This window comes from Triticum aestivum, chromosome 5A (assembly GCF_018294505.1).
Source record: "Triticum aestivum cultivar Chinese Spring chromosome 5A, IWGSC CS RefSeq v2.1, whole genome shotgun sequence".
NCBI lineage: Eukaryota > Viridiplantae > Streptophyta > Magnoliopsida > Poales > Poaceae > Triticum > Triticum aestivum.
Window position 1 is genome coordinate 463,955,717 of NC_057806.1, and position 22,139 is coordinate 463,977,855.

General features: G+C 45.5%; 1 protein-coding gene across 1 annotated transcript; it reads left to right on the forward strand.

Annotated features, from left to right (window-relative positions):
- Positions 1 to 966: 966 nt before the first annotated feature.
- LOC123104045 (homeobox-leucine zipper protein HOX4) lies at positions 967 to 2,520 on the forward strand. Its single transcript, XM_044525765.1, has 3 exons — positions 967 to 1,381; positions 1,491 to 1,855; positions 1,951 to 2,520. Exons 1-3 carry the CDS (start codon positions 1,324 to 1,326, stop codon positions 2,338 to 2,340), a joined length of 813 nt encoding a protein of 270 aa, XP_044381700.1. The 5' UTR covers positions 967 to 1,323; the 3' UTR covers positions 2,341 to 2,520.
- Positions 2,521 to 22,139: the final 19,619 nt, after the last annotated feature.

Here is a 22,139-nt window from a genome sequence, read left to right on the forward strand (position 1 = left end):
CAGAAGCCGAGATGGTCGAGCACATGTGGGCAACCTCAGAACCTGACGCACGGCTGTGGCTCTTTGCCATGAATGACTCTCTTCCACCGGAGCAATTTCAGTTGATGATTGTTACTTTATGGGCGATTTGGAGTGCAAGACGGAAAGCTATACATGAGGATATATACCAGACTCCGTTTGCCACTGACAACTTCATCAAAGCTTACTTATCAGACATAGAGTTTTTGAAGAAGAAGAAGGAGGAAGCACATGGGATAGTAGTACCACGACCCCGTACGTGGATTCCACCACCAACAGATTACTACAAACTCAATGTGGACGCGGCCGTGTCACGCCCAGGTACGTTTGGCGCAGTTGGTGTGGTTTGCAGGGATGAGAGATGTTTGTTCATGGGAGCGTCAGCTCTCGTTTTTAAAGGACTGCACAACCCCCAAGTGCTAGAAGCACTAGCTGTTCGGGAGGCATTAGCACTTTCAGAAGATCTCTATATCAACCGTTTACTTGTTGCCTCCGATTGCGAGGTGGTGGTAGATGCAATCAGACAGGGAAGCTCAGCAGAATTTGGAGCCATTGTCGAGGAAATCAAGACTAGAGCAACTACCTTTATTTCATGTTCGTTTACTCATGAGTATAGGACCTCCAATACGGAGGCCCATAATCTCGCAAAGCATGCGTTATCTTTAGGGTTTGGCCGACACACTTGGCTAGGACAACCCGGCGATCTTCTTTTTGTACCTATGAACATTATGATTCAGTAATAAAGCTTTGTGAGATTCTCAAAAAAAAAAGCAAAAAAGGTCGCGCTAGGGCTCGCAAATTGCCGTGCGACGCGTGCTGGGGGTCCTAACCATGGTCAGCTCCTGACCGCACCGGCCCCCTCCACCTAACCCGTGCGCCGAGCCGGAGGAACTCGGCCCCGCCTGTCTCTCTCTCTCCCCCTCCCTCCTTTATTAAACGCACACGGAAATGCAGCACGCAGTGTTGGGGAAACGGAAAGGAAACCCGGAAAAGAAAACAGAGCAGGACTCCACTCTCCTCCCCCCTCCTCACTCTCTCTTTCTTGGATCGTAAGCAATCGCGGAGGAAATCCATCCGCAATCGTGGAGGGGAGGACATTTTGATCGGTGCTGGTTTGCCAAGGCGGGGACGAGGGTACATGGTGGCCGTCATGGATCGAGGCGTGGACGGGAGGACGGGGAGGGGCCAGCAGTGGAGGCGCACCAGCCCTTTCTCCCGCTCTTTGCTCCTCTTCTCGCAGTAATCGGGGAGGGTGGTGGTGGTGGTGGTGGTGCCGGTGCCATCTGAATTTCTGCGGAGCTCGCCATGAAGCGGCCCGGCGGCGGAAACCCCTCCTCCCTCCACCAGATGGCCAGCCCCAATCGTAAATTGCGAGCCCTCTTTCTTTCTTTCTTTCTTTCTTTCTGGTGGGAATTCGTTCTGTTGAGGTGAAGGGCGCGGAAATCTGAGTCTCTGTGTGCGTGTTTGATTAGATATGGACTACGGCGTGGTCGGGATGGAGGCGGACGGGGACGCGGAGGAGGAGATGATGGCGTGCGGCGGTGGCGGCGGCGGCTGCGGGGGAGGGGAGAAGAAGCGGCGGCTGAGCGCGGAGCAGGTGCGCGCCCTGGAGCGGAGCTTCGAGGTGGAGAACAAGCTGGAGCCGGAGCGCAAGGCGCGGCTGGCGCGCGACCTCGGCCTGCAGCCGCGCCAGGTCGCCGTCTGGTTCCAGAACCGCCGCGCGCGCTGGAAGACCAAGCAGCTCGAGCGCGACTACAACGCGCTGCGCCACTCCTACGACGCGCTCCGCGTCGACCACGACGCCCTCCGCCGCGACAAGGAGGCCCTCCTCGCCGAGGTCCGTGCCGCTCACGCCCGCTTAAATTACGCTGCTGCTTAGTACTACCTGCGCAATGGCTGATGCTCGTTGCTGGCGCGTCTCATGTGATACAGATCAAGGATCTGAAGGGGAAGCTGGGGGACGAGGAGGCCGCGGCGAGCTTCACGTCGGTGAAGGAGGAGCCGGCGGCGTCCGACGGCCCGCCGCCCGCGGGCATGGGGTCATCCGACAGCGACTCGAGCGGTGTTCTGAACGACACGGACGCGACCGGCGCGACACCAACAGAGGAGGCGCCGGCTCCAGACATGGGGACGCTGCTCGGCGGGCCCGGGGCGGCCGGCGCGGCGGCGGCGGGGCACGGGCAGGTGTTCCTGCACGGGAATTTCCTGAAGGTGGAGGAGGACGAGACGGGGTTCCTGGACGACGAGGAGCCGTGCGGGGGGTTCTTCGCCGACGAGCCGCCGCTGGCGTGGTGGACGGAGCCGACGGATCCCTGGAAGTGAGGCGCGGCGGAGAGAGAGAGACTCGGTGGGAGACGACACCTCGCGCGGGGAATAAAAGATTAGTGAAGAAAGCAGGGGCTTTTCTGAAATTTTTGTAAATCTCGTTTTTATCTAGTCCTTTCCTGTCAAACCCTCGCCGTCGCAGCATCAGCAATAGTACTACTACTACTACTAGTGCCATTTCCGCCCCCGCTCTTTCTGCCATTTCCTTTTTCCTCCCGTAAACCCTCGCCTTTTAGCTAAAAACTTAAATGTTCAAGTTAAGCTGGACTGAAGTGTAAAAAGGCCCACGAGATAGGGACAAGGGGAAAAGGACAGTGTGGAGCGAGCAGTGAAGAGGAAGGGAGGGAGCAGCAAGCAACAACGGGCGGGCCACGGAGCAGCGTCGCTGTTGGGGTGGGCCCCGGAGGCCACGTGAAGCGCAGGCATTGGGCCTCCCATTGACCGGGCTGGCCTGAGCTTTAGCGCGTGATGGCGGCGCGCAGAGTCGTAACCGACAGCCATCCGCCCCGCGACGCCAACGCGCCTGGCCCAGCCCGCGCCCCCTTCGTCCACGCCGGGCCTCCCCCGCGAGAGCGACCGCCGACGGCGACCCGCGCGCGCGCTCCCCCGTCGTCGCCGGCTCCCTCGAATCGAGCCCCGCGGCCTCGCGCTTTCCTTGCCATTCTCGTACGTAGTGGCAGGTGTTGCACCGCCGTCGAACCTGACGCGGCGTCGTGCTCCGGTACAAGAAAAGAAACAAGGAAATCATGTGGAGATCGGAGCGCGGCTCTCATGATGCGGAGCCTTTTGGAGGCTATAGAATAGCCCCCTTGCGCCTGGAGATTCTGTGGGCGGGTGCGTCGCCGTGCCAATCGAGTGCGTCTTGGAAGATCTGATGACCGTGATGATGGGCAATCAGGTACTCGATCCAGGAGTGGTAGACCGTGGTGGGGGAAGGAGGGAAGATCGTCGGAGCCGCGGCCGCCGCGCCCGTGCGGAATATTCTGTCGGAATGATTACCGGCACCGGGTTAAATAAGACTCCCGGCGTGCGTGCATGCCGTGCTTTAGCTGCCCCCTTCACCTGGAGAAACGCTTGTAAACACCTGAGACCTCATGCTGCTGGTAGAGTATATTGTTCGTATGCGGCCGAGCGCTTCTCCGGCTAGATTCGCTGCCGTTTATGCCCCTCGAAGCAGACGATTCCTCGCTGCTCAACTGTCGAGAGTCCACATTTTTTTGTTTGTTTGTGACACTGCTTACGGTGTAGTGAGAGGACGGACAGCGTCAGGCGCTCTTCACGTACGTGCCCGACTCACTGTCACGCGCTGTTGGACGATTCCGATAAGAATCCGTGCCGTTTCGTCTTGCTTTTCTCTACGGGGACATGGATTTGATGTGCGAACGAGACATTTGGATCGAGATTGAGGCGTCTTGCAGGTGGTGAAACTGTGAATGCATGGATCCAGACAGACTGAAACCCATGGTCCAGACTTACCCGGCGGGCGACAGCTTGCAATCAACGGCGACCCACCGGGTCAGTGTGCATGTACCACCACCGTAGTACCTGCTGGTGATCAATGCAAGCGCCCAGGGGTGCAAAAAGAAACGACAGCAACATGTACAAGACCAAAAATTCCCGGCAATTACGTTGAGAATGGCATATGTGACTCACGAGATACTATAAATTGGAGGTGATTCTTGGGAGCTTCTGTAACTTGCAAGTATACGTTAGGGCTGATGTTGACGGCCTTGCGATTTAGAAAGAAAAATTGTCCTGCCGCCACTACATGACATGCATGTAGTTGCTCCTATATCCACATCACTCAAAGTTGATTTAGCCCCTTGTCTAATATTCATGGCGTGGCCTGTCATATCGAAATTCGTCAACCTTCGTTTCCTCTCTCTGCATTTTTTGTGGCTGCAAGCCCACGACAGTAATGGCCCGAATGAGTATGATAGTTGACGATATCTGCACAGCGGAGCTTATAGACTGGTTGGAAACTGAGCCTGGAAGGAACAAACGATAATTAACAACCCCAGCTCGTGAACTATTCTACTCCTATATTTGTAATATAAAGGGGAAAAGAGCATGTAGTTCAATTTTTGTTCATCCTGCACTTATCTGGGCTCTGGATCAGCTGATCTTATTTGCAGCCCGCGGGCGGCTAACAGAAGTGGCTATACTGCAACACCCGCGGGTGGGCCAGCCAAGTTTGCGGCAGCGCATTCGCTGTTCGTTTTTTTCTGTTGTTTTTTTTATTATTATTTTTGGTTTTTCATTTGTTTGGTTTTTTTTATTTCATTAAACATGATGAACAATTTTTAATACACGGTGAACAAAATTATCAAAAACTATTCAGAATTTAAAATTTTATTCAAATTTTCAAAAAGTGTTTGAAATTCTAAATTCATTCATGCTTTCAAGAATTCTTCATAATTTCAGAAAGCTTACGCATTTTTGCAAAAAAAATCATGCTTCCAAAATTTTCTCACAATTCAAAAAAAAATCTTCGGAATTCCAAATTTGTTCGCAATGATTTTTTTCCATGATTTCAACTCAGAATTAAAAAAGTATTAGGAATTTTAAATTTTATAGAATTCTATAGAAAACACATAGTTGAAATTTGTTGTTCACATTTTCAAAAATTGTTCATGATTTCGTAAAAAATCACTTTTCAAAAAACAAATAAGTTAGCAAAGTGGGCTGGGCCATTTGTGTCCACTCCTAGTTGACGCACACGAGCCGGACGGCCCAATGCCCACTTCAACCGGGTCGTGTCAACGATGAAATTTTACAATGCCACAATGAACTGGGTGCTCCCATAGGGAACACAACTGGCGCTCTCTACAGCGCCAAGTGGGCTGACCCACGAAGGCGGAGTGCACTGACTGGTATTGAAAACGAGCAAACACCCCAAAAATGCGCTCCCACGATGAATCGAACTCACGGCCTACAATTCCTATAGGTGTTTGGCTAACCACTGCGGACTGTCGTTGCAAGTGACTAAATACAACGCTAGTACTTGAAGAACTATTGTAGCAGCTCATACATGATTTTCTTTAAAGAAAATTGAAACTTCACAGATTTCAAAAAAAGTTCATGAACATGCAAAAAGACGTTGCCTTATTCAATAAAAGTTCCTGAACATGCAAAAAAATGTTGCCTTATTCAAAAAGAAGTTCATCAATTTTGAAGATTATTTCTTTTGAATTTTTTCCATCGTTTTATTAAAAAAATCATCAAATTTGGAAAGAAATTCATTGTATTTAAAAAAATCATTGATAATGAAACAATTTCATCTAATTTGAAACAAAAGTTCATAGAATTTGAACAAAAATCATCGATTTCTTGAAAAAGTTCGTCACTTTTGAAAAAATGACATTGATTGGAAGAAATTCCACACATTTAAGAAAAGAAAAAAGAAACAGGAGAACAAACACATACTTGAAGAAACACGAGAACAAACAGCAATGCCCCCAATGAGTATGATAGTTGACAATATCTGCACAACGGATCTTACAAACTAGCTGCAAACTGAGTCTAGACACTGGAAGGGCCAAACTGAAAACTAACCCCCCCCCCCCCCCCCGCTCGTGAACTGTTATGTTCCTTTTGTAATAAAGAACACAAAGGCATTTTGTTCGTACAAAGGCAGTACGATTTGGACACAAGGAAGAAATTCCACACATCCAGAGCCAAATTTGGGGCAAAATGATCGACTTTGAAAAAAAATCACTGATTTTGAAAAAGTTCCTCGATTTGAAGAAAAATCACAAGAACTGAAAAAATATCATCAATTTACAAAAAAATATAATTTGAAAAAACGTTTGTGCAATTCAAAAAAAAGAGTAATAAAACATCAAAATTCTGGTGAAAACACGAAAAACAATCAAACAGAAAAACAATTGAGTCGGCCTCCTAACTGGACATAGTGTACAAGGGGATGCGCCCTGTACGGTTTATATTTTAAGCGGCGCCTAAGGCGCCATTTAGGGAATGCCTCCTATAAACCTGCTGCAAGCCACCACTCGTCGAGGGGCCAGACTAGTAAGCCCACTGCCCAGGAAGCAACTACTCGCCGAGGGGGCAGACTAGTAAAAAGAATGTTTCTCGTGTACATTTACATGAAACATGTACATAAAAAACCTAGGAAAAAAGATACAAACAACACATGCAAAACAAAAATAATAAGTCAAAAAGGGTCTAAAACTGAAGAAAAACTATTTAAAATACATAAAATGGAATAAAAACCGAAGAAATCAAGTGAACAAGAGAAATAAATGAAGAAAACAAAATAAAGTCAATGAAAAACAAAGAAAGAAACAAAATAAATCAAAGAAAGAAATAAAACTGAAGAAATCTCTGACCGCATGCTTGTTGAAGAATGAGCCGGCGACTCATAAGCAGTGGCTTGGTTAAGGGAACGGAACCCACCGGAGCCGTAGCGAAAGCGAGTCTTCATAGGGCGATTGTCACTGCTTATGGACCCGAACCTGGGTGATCTATCCATGACCAGGATGAAGCTGGATGAAACTAAGCAAAGGTCCGAAGCGACCGATGTTGAAGAATCAGATGATGAGTTGTGGTTAGGGGTGAAATGCTAATTAGTATTTGTTTATAGACTGGATAGGCGCCTGCGACATAGAATAGAGATAAAAGCATTACCAAAGGCTCATTCATCGAAAATCAAAATCATACAGACAGGAAAAGAAAAATGAATTCCTATCAAATCAATAGAAGAAAGGATCCTTTCCCTGATTTGAATCCCGTCCTCCTTCAAATAGGATATCTCTAGACTTCCCTATAATATCTGCAATGATTTTATCCATTTTGCGAATTTCTACTTTGTTTTTAAGTATATTTATTACTTTGTTTATAGATACATTATGTAAATTGATCAACTTTAAATAGAAAAAATAAAGTAAAGAGTAAATAAGAAAGATTTGCAATTCTTATAATTTGTACTTTTTGTAAGTTTTTTTATTGCCGAGCCATAGTAATTGCACTATTGTCAAGTATGTTTAGGGATGAAGATCTCGGCAAGATATGAAGTTCTTGAAGAATGAAAAAAAACTGATCTACTCTATGCCAGCTTTTCTATTTGAATGGAACCAAAGCTCTCCGCTTTCTAGATGATCCTTATAGAGTAGGAGATAGAAATTCTATCTAAATCCATCTAATCTACTTACTTCGTTCCCTAATTTCATTCAAGAGATCCTGAGGAAAAGAATTGGGTTTCCACCGAGCTGAAACAATATGCGGATGGTTCTAGTAAACCAAAACTATCGTTTTTTAGCTATTTGGCTTCCTTATTCCTTATTTTAAGAAGATTTAGTTACGATTGGAAATCAACTTTTTTGTATCTTCATCCATAGATCCTTTACTCATATTTTCAAAATTGGAATACTTAATCCAATGCAAAATTATGCTTCGCAACTCTGTACTCATAATCCAATTTTTATTTTGGATGCAATTTAAATTAGTCTTTGGATACAACTCGCCAGAATGTATATTCTTCCTCAATATGCTATTGGGAGGAAAAGGATTTAATCCTTTATAAGAACTAAAGTTTTCATCGGAATATAAAAAAAAACTTAAGGATGCCTTAAGTATATCATTTCAAATTCAGTTATTAATAGAACGAACCAGTAAAACCCGACAAAAGCAAAGAAACCTGTGGAAAGCAAAGAAAACACATCTTATTACAAAGAAAAAAACACACGGTGAAAAACAAAAAGAACCAAAGAAAAAATGATTTCTTTTTTTGAAAAAACAGGAGCGGAGCGAACTTACAACATGTGAATCCTACTCTAATGGGCCGGCCTGCTCAAGCAGCACGTGACATGAGAGAAGCGACCATCTCCATACAAGTGAGAAATAGCTCTCGCGGCTAATTCTCCCTGCTGTGAGACATAAATAAGTATCACCGCAACCGCCTCTATTACGGCGCTACTGGTCCGACACAGTACTGTAGCTGCCACGCAAGTGTTTTTTCATGTGGATTCCTTGCGAAAGAATTCCTTAATCATTTTTTTTCTACTATTTTTGCACTGGCTTTTTTCGGTTTTCCCTTGGTTTTCTTTGAATTTTCTTTTTTTCCTTTCCCCTCGTTTTCCATTGATTTTTCTTTGTTTCTTTCTTCGTTTTTCAAAGTTTTTTCTTCAACTAGTTTTCCTTTTTTAGCACAAGTATAATTTTTCATCTCCTTTGGCTCAAATTTAGAGTGGACAAAGCTTATTGGGACTAAGGGCATGTACAATGGTCGATAAGGTAGCCTTATCTTAAATCTTGCATGTAATTTAGACATGACAAAAAAACATGTCTATAATGGGTCATTTCTTAGCCTTATCTTTAAAAACTAGTTATTCCTAAAAACGTGATGAGACATATTGTGCTAAGAGATCATCTCTTGCCTTCTCTTAATTAAGAGAAGACAAGCCTTCTCTTATGATTTCTCTCTCCTCCACCTCATCATTTATCCTACGTGGCATTGTTAAGATAGAACCATTGTACATGCCCTAAATCACCTTGTTTGCCCTCTCTTCGTGATTGTTGCCTCTCCACTGGTCTATTTTGAGACACCCCTTATTTGGACTAGCTTCTTCTAGTTTCTCTTTTGGTTTCTGCCTCCTTGAGGGACTTCCCTCAAGAGCATGTACATTGTATGTGACTCTACTATGTTTTAATATATCACAATAGGAGCCTCTCCTACTGTTTCCAGGTAAAAAAGAGTATAGTTTTTCATACCTATTTTTTTAATCATTTTTATACACCAAGAACATTTTTTATACATGTTAATTTTTTAAAACATGGTTGATGTTTTTTTTCCAAATATATGTTTGATGCCTACATTTTTCATACACATTTTACTTCTTTCTTATACATGTTAAACATTTTCATGCAAGTTTAAAAAAAATCAAATACATGATTAACATCTACTCAAATACATGATTTTCAACATTTTTTAATACATGTTAAACCTTTCTCAAATACACTTTGAAATATATTTTTGAATGATAATTTTTCTAGAAACTATGCGAACTTTTCTTACATTATATAAACATATATTTAAAATCTGACAAACAAATTTTTACATGTGGGAACATTTTAAAAATGTATCATAAGTTTATTTAACAGTGCAAAACATTTTTTTATGAAATACATGAACATATGTTTTAAATTATATAACATTTAAAAAAAATCATGTACATGCTTTAAAACGTGGGAATATTTTTTAAATGCCACATACATTTTTTTGAATATCACAAGCATTTTCTATAATTTGAGTGAACATTTTTTTACAATGCATAAACATTTTAAGGGGGAAATGTATGTGGCGAACGCCTGAAAAATTGCAACAAATACGAATGTTCTATTTACTGTTTGATGTGGATCGTAGAACCGCGAGCAATCCTTTTAGATCGTATCGATCTACTATGCTAGCACAGCCCACATCATCCCTGTTAGAGTTATATTTATGATGTCTTTTGACTTTCTGTATTTTGCCCTTTGGCCTCCCCTGTATTTGTATATATGATGTCTTTGGCCTTAAGATAATACTAAGCTGCATTTCATAACATGGTATCAGAGCCTAGGTTATTTTTTTTTCTCGCACGTGCAGCTCGTGCTCGACCGCCGCCGTCCGGCTATGACCACAACCACCCCACTGCACCATCTCCCCTATTCCACGACCTCCACTGCCGCCTCACCACCAACTGTCCCGCCCGGCTGCCCACGATCCGAGGAGCCCGCCTCCTGGCGACTCGCGCGGCTGCCGGGGCGGATCAGGGCGCGCCGCCCCCTAGGCCGTTCATCTTCCTCGCCGGAGGTCGATCTCTCTATCGCCGGCGCTCGATCTCTGCCTTCATCAGGCTCGCGATCACCTCAGCCGCCGATTCCTGCCGCCGCCGCGCCTCTGGCTGGCGCTCGAGGTCCAGCCGTCGCCGTCGCGGGGCCTTCGGCTCTCCGAGGTCGGACCGCCGTCGCTCTTTCTGCTCCCTGGCTGCGAGCCGTCGCTGGACGCCCAGATCGGGAAGCGCTCCTGATTTGGCCGCCCTCGATCCTGCCGCTGCCCGTGCGTGCGCCCTGTTCGCCGCTGCCCATGCGTGCACCCTGGCCGCCGCCGCAGCTTCTGGTTCGGTTCGCTGGCTGCCTGCCTCCCAGGTGAACGCGGCTGCTGCTGCTTCGTTCGGCCCGCTGGGTTCATGTTGGCCTTTTGGACTAATTCCGTTCATTAACCTTTAGTGTGTAAAAAAAGAGAGAGATATGTCGTTTCCGTCGGGCCTGCATTTTCGTTGCTGCCCACAGACTACCGATGGTGTTCCCTATATTGATCCTATCTCGCATATGAGCCACCCATCGGTGCTTGATGCTCGTCTGCCTCTGGTGTTGTCCTCTATGACGTCTTCAGCCAGCTGTGATGGTCATTATTCGTCGACTCGCTACTCTCAGTCGACTCTACACACGGCTTTCACGGGTGGTGGCGGTCGCTCTACGCCGACTCCTCCCGTGGTTTCCATGCGCGGTGATGGTCGCTCCGTGTCGACTCCTCCCGCGGTGGTGGTTGCTCTACGCTGACTCCTCTCGCGGCTTCCGCGTGCGGTGATCTCTCTACATCGACTTTACATGCGGTTTCCATTGGAGGTGGTGACCGCTCTTCCTCGGCATGTGTTTCTACCTCAACCTCTTCTGCCGTGTCTCTTTCTACACATGAGATTGCACAGCTGAAATGCCTGCTTGATGCTTGGGATTCTTCACCGACGGTTTCTGCAGGTTCTGTGGCTGACTCTTCTGGCACCGAGAAACCACCTTCTACTCATTCAGGTAAATCCCCATGGATTCTTGATACTGGAGCGTCTTTTCATATGACTTATGATTCTTCCACTTTGACCTCCGTTCAACCTGTCGAGTCTCATGTTCGTGTTCTTATGGCTGATGGCACTCCCCTCCCTGTAGCTAGTCGAGGCACTCTTAACACTTCTTCATTTCATGTTCCCTCTGTCGCTCATGTTCCTCGACTTACCATGCAGCTCATATCTGGTGGTCAGATTGTTGACTCTAGTTGTAGGGTCATTCTCGACTTCGACTCATGTTCTGTCCAGGATCGTCGCACGGGCACTCTTCTTGGTGCTGGCCCTCGACGCTCTGATGGTCTCTGGGAGCTTGATTGGCTTCATCTTCCCTCCGCTGCCACCGCCACCAGTATCGCAACCCCTATAGCTACATCTACCAGCTCTTTTCTGCAATGGCATCATCGTCTTGGCCATTTATGTGGTTCTCGTCTCTCGTCTTTGGTTCATCGTGGTGTTTTGGGGTCTGTCTTCGGTAACGCTTCGTTGGATTGTCTGGGTTGTAGGCTTGGTAAGCAGATTCAGCTATCCTACCCTCACAGTGAGTCAGTGTCCGAGCGTCCTTTTGGTCTGGTTCACTCGGATGTTTGGGGTCCGGCTCCCTTCGCTTCAAAAGGGGGTCATCACTACTATATTATCTTTATAGACGATTTTTCTTGATACACTTGGATCTATTTCATGTCTTCTCGTAGTGAGGTCTTACCTATATACAAAATTTTTGCTGCCATGGTTCATACCCAGTTTTCCACTCCTATTCGTGTCTTTCACGCAGATTCAGCTGGTGAGTATATCTCCCATGCATTGCGAGGATTTCTTGCTGAGCAGGGTACTCTTACTCAGTTCTCTTGCCCTGGTGCTCATGCTCAAAATGGTGTGGCTGAGCACAAGCATCGTCACCTTCTTGAGACGGCGCGTGCAATGATGATTGCCGCCTCACTTCTGGGCTGAGGCTATTACCACTTCCACCTATCTCATCAACATTCAGCCTTCTGCTGCTCTACAGGGTGGTATTCCTCTCGAGCGTCTTTCTGGTCGTTCTCCTGATTATTCGGCGCTTCGTTTGTTTGGTTGCGTTTGCTATGTTTTGCTTGCCCCTCGTGAACGCACCAAACTGACCGCTTAGTCTGTTGAGTGTGTCTTCCTTGGATATAGTGATGAGCATAAGGGCTATCGGTGTTGGGATCCTGTCGGTCGCCGAATGCGTATTTCCTGAGATGTGACCTTTGATGAATCCCGCCCCTTCTACCCGCGTCCATCCTCCTCGGCTTTTTCTACGGAGGACATCTCTTTTCTTACATTTCCGGACACACCACCCTTTGTGCCCAGTATTCCTACTCCGTGTTTCGCTGTTGCAGATCCGACCCCGTCCTCTCCTACGGTTTCTTCTCCTCCCTCATTGCATGACTCTCCACCTTCAACACTGATACCTTCCCCTTCTACACCTTCATCACTTACCTTCCCCTTCTCCACCTTCCTCACCAATACATTCCCCGTCTTCACCTCCAGTGATTCCACCTCTTCCCTCCTTTCCTTTCCATTATACTCGTCGTTCACGTGTTGTGGATAAGTCTACAGATGTGCCCTCTACTTCTGGTGTGTCTTCTTCCTCCTCTCACCCGACTTATGGTCTTCGTTCTCGGCCTTGTCCGCCCCCTGACCGATATTCTCCTTCTCACTATGGTCTTTCGACCGTTCTTGAGCCGACTTCTTATCGAGATGCTATTGTTCATCCTGAATGGCAGTTTGTGATGGCAGAGGAGATTGCTGCCCTTGAGCGCAATGGCACGTGGGACCTGGTCTCTATTCCTCCCCGTGTTCGTCCCATCACTTGTAAGTGGGTCTATAAGATTAAGACTCGCTCTGATGGTTCTCTTGAGCGATATAAAGCTCGTCTTGTGGCTCGTGGTTTTCAGCAGGAGCATGGTCGTGATTACGATGAGACATTTGCTCCTGTGGCCCATATGACCACTATCCGCACACTTCTCGCTGCAGCCTTTGTTCGCCATTGGCCCATATGACGATCTTGAGTACATTGCCTTTGTCAAGGCCCGTCTCAGTGAGCAGTTTCTTATGTCTAATCTTGGTCCTCTTCGTTACTTTCTTGGGATTGAGGTTTCCTCCACTTCTGATGCCTTTTTTATTTCCGAAGAAAAGTATATCCAGGATCTTCTTACTCGGGCGGCTCTTAGTGATGAGCGCATTGCTGAGACTCCTATGGAGCTTAATGTTCACCTTTGTGCTTCCGATGGTGAACCCTTGTCCGATCCAACTCGTTATCGTCATCTTGTTGGCAGTCTTGTCTATCTCGCCGTCACTCGTCCAGATATCTCCTATCCCGTCCATATCCCAAGTCAGTTTGTTTCTTCTCCCACTTCGGTTCACTATAGTCACCTTCTTCGTGTTCTACGATATCTTCGTGGCACAATCTCTCACCGTCTCTTCTTTCCTCATTCCAGCTCGTTACAGCTCCAGGCCTATTCAGATGCTACCTGGGCTAGTGATCCTTCGGATCACCGTTCCCTTTCCACTTACTGTGTTTTTCTTGGTGGTTCTCTCATTGCCTGGAAGACAAAGAAACAGACTGCAGTTTCCCGTTCGAGTGCTGAGGCTGAGTTGCGATCTATGGCTCTTCTCACCGTAGAGGTGACTTGGTTACGCTGGTTACTCGAGGATTTTGGTGTTTCCGTTACTACACCTACTACACTCCTGTCAGACAGTACAGGTGCTATCAGTATCGCGCGGGACCTTGTTAAGCATGAGCTTACCAAGCATATTGGTGTTGATGCTTTCTTTGTGCGCGCTGCTGTGCAGGATCATGTTGTTGCTCTTCAGTATGTGCCTTCTGAGTTACAGCTAGCGGACTTCTTCACGAAGGCCCAGACTAGAGCGCAACATGGATTTTACCTCTCCAAACTCAGTGTTGCAAATCCACCATGAGTTTGAGGGGGGGGGGGTGTTAGAGTTATATTTATGATGTCTTTTGGCTTTCTGTATTTTGGCCTTTGGCCTCCCCTGTACTTGTATATATGATGGCTTTGGCCTTAAGATAATGCTAAGCTGCATTTCATAACAATCCCCACATGATCATATACCTATTTTATATACATTTTTAAAATGTAACATACATATTTTAAATGGTACGAAGCATTCTCGTGAATTACATGAAGATTTGCTTTACATTATATAACATTTGTTTTAATACCACATACATGCTTTGGAACACGGGAACATTTTCTAATGTCACATACATTTTTTAATACAAGCGTTTTCTAAGTTGAGTGGTCTACTACAGGTCTACACCAACACAACCCACATCAACCCCCCCCCCCCCAATTGCCAGCCTGGCTCGGCCATGTCTAGACCCAAGCCTAATCTTTTGAGTCATTGGTACGAGACAATTTAAACCTGACAACCTATGTAAACCTTCGTGGTAACTTTCGATCCGAGGAAGAAAAGTTGTTGAAAAAATACCCATTCTAATTTATGTGTAAAAAGCGTGATAACGAACGTACAACAGAGTTAATAACTCATGTACAAACATGGTCAGGAGTTTCTTCACGACGTGGAATAATCACTTTATCAACAACTAATTCTTCATGGGGCACAATTTCACTAGTGTCCATCAGCTTGATGGATTCCCCACGAGGCATTTCATCTAGCACACGAGACATGTGCTCTCTTTGCTGGCCATTAGTTTCATCGAACTGCACATTTATAGTTTTAACAACCTTGTTGTGATAGGTGTTGAAGAATCTGTAGGTGTCCGAGTACTTTCCATAACCAAGCATAAAAACCCTCATGTGCTTTCGGTGCAAATTTAGAATTGTGATGAGGATCTCTAATCCAGCATTTAACACCGAAAACTTTGAAATAACTAAAATTGGGTTTCTTGTTAGTGGGAAGCTCATATGAAATCTTCTTAAGGAATTCGTGAAAATATAACTGAAGGAAATATGCCCAAGAGGCAATAATAAAGTTGTTATTTATATTTCCTTATATCATGACAAATGTTTATTATTCATGCTAGAATTGTATTAACCAAAAACTTAGTACATGTGTGAATACATAGACAAACAGAGCGTCCCTAGTATGACTCTACTTGACTATCTCGCTAATCAAAGATGGTTAAGTTTCTTGACCATAGATATGTGTTGTCATTTTATGAACGGGATCACATCATTAGAGAATGATGTGATGGACAAGACCCATCTGTTAGCTTAGCATAATGATCGTTTAGTTTTACTGCTATTGCTTTCTTCATGACTTATACATATTCCTCTGACTATGAGATTATGCAATTCTCAAATACCAGAGGAACACCTTGTGTGCTATCAAACGTCACAACGTAACTGGGTGATTATAAAGATGCTCTACAGGTGTCTCCGATGGTGTTTGTTGAGTTGGCGTCGATCAAGATTAAGATTTGTCACTCCGTGTATCAGAGAGGTATCTCTGGGCCCTCTCGGTAATGCACATCACTATAAGCCTTGCAAGCAATGTGACTAATGAGTTAGTTGCCGGATGATGCATTACAGAACAAGTAAAGAGACTTGCCGATAATGAGATTGAACTAGGTATTAAGATACCGACGATCGAATCTCGGGCAAGTAACATATGACAAAGGGAATGACGTATGTTGTTATGCGGTTTGACCGATAAAGATCTTCATAGAATATGTGGGAGCCAATATGAGCATCCAGTTTCCGCTATTGTTTATTGACCGGAGACGTGTCTCGGTCATGTCTACATAGTTCTCGAACCCGTAGTGTCTACGCGCTTAATGTTTGATGACGATTTGTATTATGAGTGATGTGTTTTGGTGACCAAAGTTTGTTCGGAGTCCAGGATGAGATCACAGACATGACGAGGAGTCTCAAAATGGTCGAGAGGTAGATATTCATATATTGGAAGGTAGTATTTGGTCATCCAAATGGTTCTGAGTGATTCGGGTATTTTTCCGGAGTACCGAGGGGTTACCGGAACCCCCTCCCCCCGATGAAGTGTTGGGTCTACATGGGCCTAAAGGGAGGGAGAGGGAAGCCCGCAGGGGGTGGGCGCGCCCCCTCCTAGGGAGTCTGAATAGGACAAGGAGGAGGGGGTGCGCCCCCCCTTTCCCTCTCCCTCTCATTCCTATTTCCTCCGGTGAAAGAAAGGAAAAGAGGGGGGGGGGGCGAATCCTACTCCTAGTAGGACTCCCCCCATGGCGCGCGCCCCTTGGCCGGCCTCCTCCTCCTCCTCCACTCCTTTATATACGGGGGCGGGGGGCACCCCAAAGGCACACCAACATTTCTCTTAGCCATGTGTGGTGCCCCCCTCCATAGTTTACTCCTCCGGTCATAGCGTTGTAGTGCTTAGGCGAAGCCCTGCACGGATCACATCACCATCACTGTCACCATGTCGTCGTGCTGACAGAACTCTCCCTCGACCCTCTACTGGATCAAGATTTTGAGGGACGTCATCGAGCTGAACGTGTGCTGAACACGGAGGTGCCGTACGTTCGGTACTTGGATCGGTTGGATCGTGAAGACGTTCGACTACATCAACCGCGTTAACCTAACGCTTCCGCTTTTAGTCTACGAGGGTTCGTGGACACACTCTACCCCTCTCATTGCTATGCATCTCCTAGATAGATCTTGCGCGATCGTAGGATTTTTTTTGAAATTGCATGCTACGTTCCCCAACAGTGGCATCAGAGCCAGGTCTATGCGTAGATGATGTGCACAAGTAGAACACAATGAATTGTGGGCGATAATAGTCATACTGCTTACCACCAACGTCTTATTTTGATTCGGCGGTATTGTTGGATGAAGCAGCCCGGATCAACATTACATGACCATGTTTATGAGACCGGTTCTACCAATGTGCTTTGCACATAGGTGGCTGGCGGGTGTCTGTTTCTCCAACTTTAGTTGAATCGAATTTGACTACGACTGGTCCTTGTTGAAGGTTAAAACAACACACTTGATGAAAAATCATTGTGATTTTGATGCGTAGGTAAGAACGGTTATTGCTAGAAGTCCGTAGTAGCCACGTAAAACTTGCAACAAGAAAGTAGAGGACGTCTAACTTGTTTTTGCAGGGCATGTTGTGATGTGATATGGTCAAGACGTGATGAGATATAAATTGTTGTATGAGATGATCATGTTTTGTAAAAGTTATCGACAACTGGCAGGAGCCTTATGGTTGTCGCTTTATTGTATGAAATGCAATCGCCATGTAATTGTTTTACTTTATCACTAAGTGGTAGCGATAGTCGTAGAAGCAATAGTTGGCGAGACGACAACAACGCTACGATGGAGATCAAGGTGTCAAGCAGGTGACGATGGAGATCATGACGGTGCTTTGGAGATGAAGATAAAAGGCACAAGATGATGATGACCATATCATGTCACATATTTTGATTGCATGTGATGTTTATCTTTTATGCATCTTATTTTGCTTAGTACAATGGTAGCATTATAAGATGATCCCTCACTAAATTTCAAGGTACAAGTGTTCTCCCTGAGTATGCACCGTTGCTACAGTTCGTCGTGCTGAGACACCACGTGATGATCGGGTGTGATAAGCTCTACGTTCACATACAACGGGTGCAAGCTAGTTTTGCACGTGCAGAATACTCGGGTTAAACTTGACGAGCCTATCATATGCAGATATGGCCTCGGAACACTGAGAACGAAAGGTCGAACGTGAATCATATAGTAGATATGATCAACATAACGATGTTCACCATTGAAAATTACTCCATCTCACGTGATGATCGGACATGGTTTAGTTGATATGGATCACGTGATCATTAGATGACTAGAGGGATGTCTATCTAAGTGGGAGTTATTTAGTAATATGATTAATTGAACTTTAATTTATCATGAACTTAGTCCTGATAGTTTTTTGCATATCTATGTTGTTGTAGATCAATGGCCCGTGCTACCGTTCCCTTGAATTTTAATGCGTTCCTAGAGAAAGCTAAGTTGAAAGATGATGGTAGCAACTACACGGACTGGGTCCGTAACTTGAGGATTATCCTCATTGCTGCACAGAAGAATTACATCCTGGAAGCACCGCTAGGTGCAAGACCCGCTATAGGAGCAATTCCGGTAGAGCAAAGCTGATGACTACTCGATAGTTTAGTGTGCCATACTTTACGGCTTAGAATCGGGACTTCAAAGACGTTTTGAACGTCATGGAGCATATGAGATGTTCCAGGAGTTGAAGTTAATATTTCAAGCAAATGCCCGAGTTGAGACATATGAAGTCTCCAACAAGTTCTATAGTTGCAAGATGGAGGAGAATAGTTCTGTCAGTGAACACATACTCAGAATGTCTGGGTACCATAACCACTTGACTCAGCTGGGAGTTAATCTTCCTGATGATAGTGTCATTGACAGAGTTCTTCAATCACTGCCACCAAGTTATAAAGGCTTCGTGATGAACTATAATATGTAAGGGATGGAAAAGACAATTCCCGAGCTCTTCGCGATGGTAAAGGCCGCGGAGGTAGAAATTAAGAAGGAGCATCAAGTGTTGATGGTTAACAAGACCACTAGTTTCAAGAAAAAGGGCAAAGGAAAGAAGGGGAACTTCAAGAAGAATAGCAAGCAAGTTGCTACTCAAGGGAAGAAACTCAAGTCTGGACCAAAGCCTGAAACTGAGTGCTTCTACTGTAAAGGGACTGGTCACTGGAAGCGGAACTGCCCCAAGTATTTGGCGGATAAGAAGGATGGCAAAGTGAAAGGTGTTGGGGAACGTAGTAATTTCAAAAAAAAAATCCTACGCACACGCAAGATCATGGTGATGCATAGCAACGAGAGGGCAGACTGTGTCCATGTACCCTCGTAGACCGAAAGCAGAAGCGTTAGCACAACGCGTTTGATGTAGTCATACGTCTTCATGATCCGACCGATCAAGTACCGAAGGCACGACACCTCCAAGTTCTGCACACGTTCAACTCGATGACGTCCCTTGAACTCCGATCCAGCCGAGCTTTGAGGGAGAGTTCCGTCAGCACGACGGCGTGGTGACGATGTTGATGTTCTACCGTTGCAGGGCTTCGCCTAAGCACCGCTACGATATTATCGAGGTGGACTATGGTGGAGAGGGGCACCGCACACGGCTAAAAGATCCAAGAGATCAATTTTTGTGTCTCCAAGGGGTGCCTCCCTCCCCGTATATAAAGGAGTGGAGGAGGAGGAGGGGGGCGGCCACCCTAGGCACGCCCCATGAGGAGTCCTACTCCCACCGAGAGTAGCATCCCCCCCTTCCATGTGGGAGTAGGAGAGGAGAGGGAAGGAGAGAGGGGGAAAGGAAAGGGGGGCGGCGCCCCCCTCCTTATCTAATTCATACTGGGGGGGAGGGGGCGCGCGGCTGCCCTTTGGATGCCCCTCCTCTTCTCCATTAGGGCCAAATAGGCCCATTAGTCTCCCCGGGGGGTTCTGGTAACCCCCCGGTACTCCGGTATATGCCCGAAACTCCCCGAAACCATTCTGGTGTCCGAACATAGTCGTCCAATATATCGATCTTTACATCTCGACCATTTCGTCCTTGTCATGTCCGTGATCATATCTGGGACTCCGAACTATCTTCGGTACATCAAAAACCATAAACTCATAATATAACCGTCATCGAACTTTAAGCGTGCGGACCCTACGGGTTCGAGAACTATGTAGACATGACCAAGACACGTCTCCGGTCAATAACCAATAGTGGAACCTGGATACTCATATTGGCTCATACATATTCTACGAAGATCTTTATCGGTCAAACCGCATAACAACATACGTTGTTCCTTTTGTCATCGGTATGTTACTTGCCCGAGATTCGATCGTCGGTATCTCAATACCTAGTTCAATCTCATTACCGGCAGGTATCCTTACTCGTTTCATAACACATCATCCCATAACTAACTCATTAGTTGCAATGCTTGCAAGGCTTAAGTGATGTGTATTACCAAGTGGGCCCAGAGATACCTCTCCGACAATCGGAGTGACAAATCCTAATCTTGAAATATGCCAACCCAACAAGTACCTTCGGAGACACCTGTAGAGCACCTTTATAATCACCCAGTTACGTTGTGACGTTTGGTAGAACACAAAGTGTTCCTCCGGTAAATGGGAGTTGCATAATCTCATAGTCATAGGAACATGTATAAGTCATGAAGAAAGCAATAGCAACAAACTAAATGATCAAGTGCTAAGCTAACAGAATGGGTCAAGTCAATCACATCATTCTCCTAATGATGTGATCCCGTTAATCAAACGACAACTCTTTGTCTATGGCTAGGAAACATAACCATCTTTGATCAACGAGCTAGTCAAGTAGAGGCATACTAGTGACACTCTGTTTGTCTATGTATTCACACATGTATCATGTTTCCGGTTAATACAATTCTAGCATGAATAATAAACAATTATCATGATATAAGGAAATAAATAATAACTTTATTATGGCCTCTAGGGAATATTTCCTTTAGTCTCCCACTTGCACTAGAGTCAATAATCTAGATTACACAGTAATGATTCTAACACCCATGGAGCCTTGGTGCTGATCATGTTTTGCTCATGGAAGAGGCTTAGTCAGCGGGTCTGCAACATTCAGATCCGTATATATCTTGCAAATCTCTATGTCTCCCACCTGGACTTGATCCCAGATGGAGTTGAAGCGTCTCTTGATGTGCTTGGTTCTCTTGTGAAATCTGGATTCCTTTGCCAAAGCAATTGCACCAGTATTGTCACAAAATATTTTCATTGGACCCGATGCACTAGGTATGACACCTAGATCGGATATGAACTCCTTCATCCAGACTCCTTCATTTGTTGCTTCCGAAGCAGCTACGTACTCCGCTTCATATGTAGATCCCGCTACGACGCTTTGTTTAGAACTGCACCAACTGACAGCTCCACCGTTTAATAAAAACACATATCCAGTTTGCGATTTAGAATCGTCGAGATCAGTGTCAAAGCTTGCATCGACGTAACCATTTACGATGATCTCTTTGTCACCTCCATAAACGAGAAACATATCCTTCGTCCTTTTCAGGTATTTCAGGATGTTCTTGACCGCTGTCCATTGATCCACTCCTGGATTACTTTGGTACCCCCTGCTAAACTAATAGCAAGGCACACATCAGGTCTGGTACACAACATTGCATACGTGATAGAGCCTGTGGCTGAAGCATAGGGAACATCTTTCATTTTCTCTCTATCTTCTGCAGTGGTCGGGCATTGAGTCTTACTCAACTTCACACCTTGTAACACAGGCAAGAACCTTTGTTTGCTTGATCCATTTTGAACTTCTTCAAAACTTTGTCAAGGCATGTGCTTTGTGAAAGTCCAATTAAGCGTCTCGATCTATCAATATATATCTTGATGCCCAATATATAAGCAGCTTCACCGAGGTCTTTCATTGAAAAACTCTTATTCAAATATCCTTTTATGCTATCCAGAAATTCTATATCATTTCCAATCAACAATATGTCATCCACATATAATATCAGAAATGCTACAGAGCTCCCACTCACTTTCTTGTAAATACATGCTTCTCCAAAAGTCTGTATAAAACCATATGCTTTGATCACACTATCAAAACGTTTATTCCAACTCCGTGAGGCTTGCACCAGTCCATAAATGGATCGCTGGAGCTTGCACACTTTGTTAGCTCCCTTTGGATCGACAAAACCTTCTGGTTGGATCATATACAACTCTTCTTCCAAAAATCCATTCAGGAATGCAATTTTGACATCCATTTGCCAAATTTCATAATCATAAAATGCGGCAATTGCTAACATGATTCAGACAGACCTAAGCATCGCTATGGGTGAGAAGGTCTCATCATAGTCAATCCCTTGAACTTGTTGAAAACCTTTTGCAACAAGTCGAGCTTTATAGACGGTAACATTACCATCAGCGTCAGTCTTCTTCTTGAAGATCCATTTATTCTCGATGGCTTGCTGATCATTGGGCAAGTCAACCA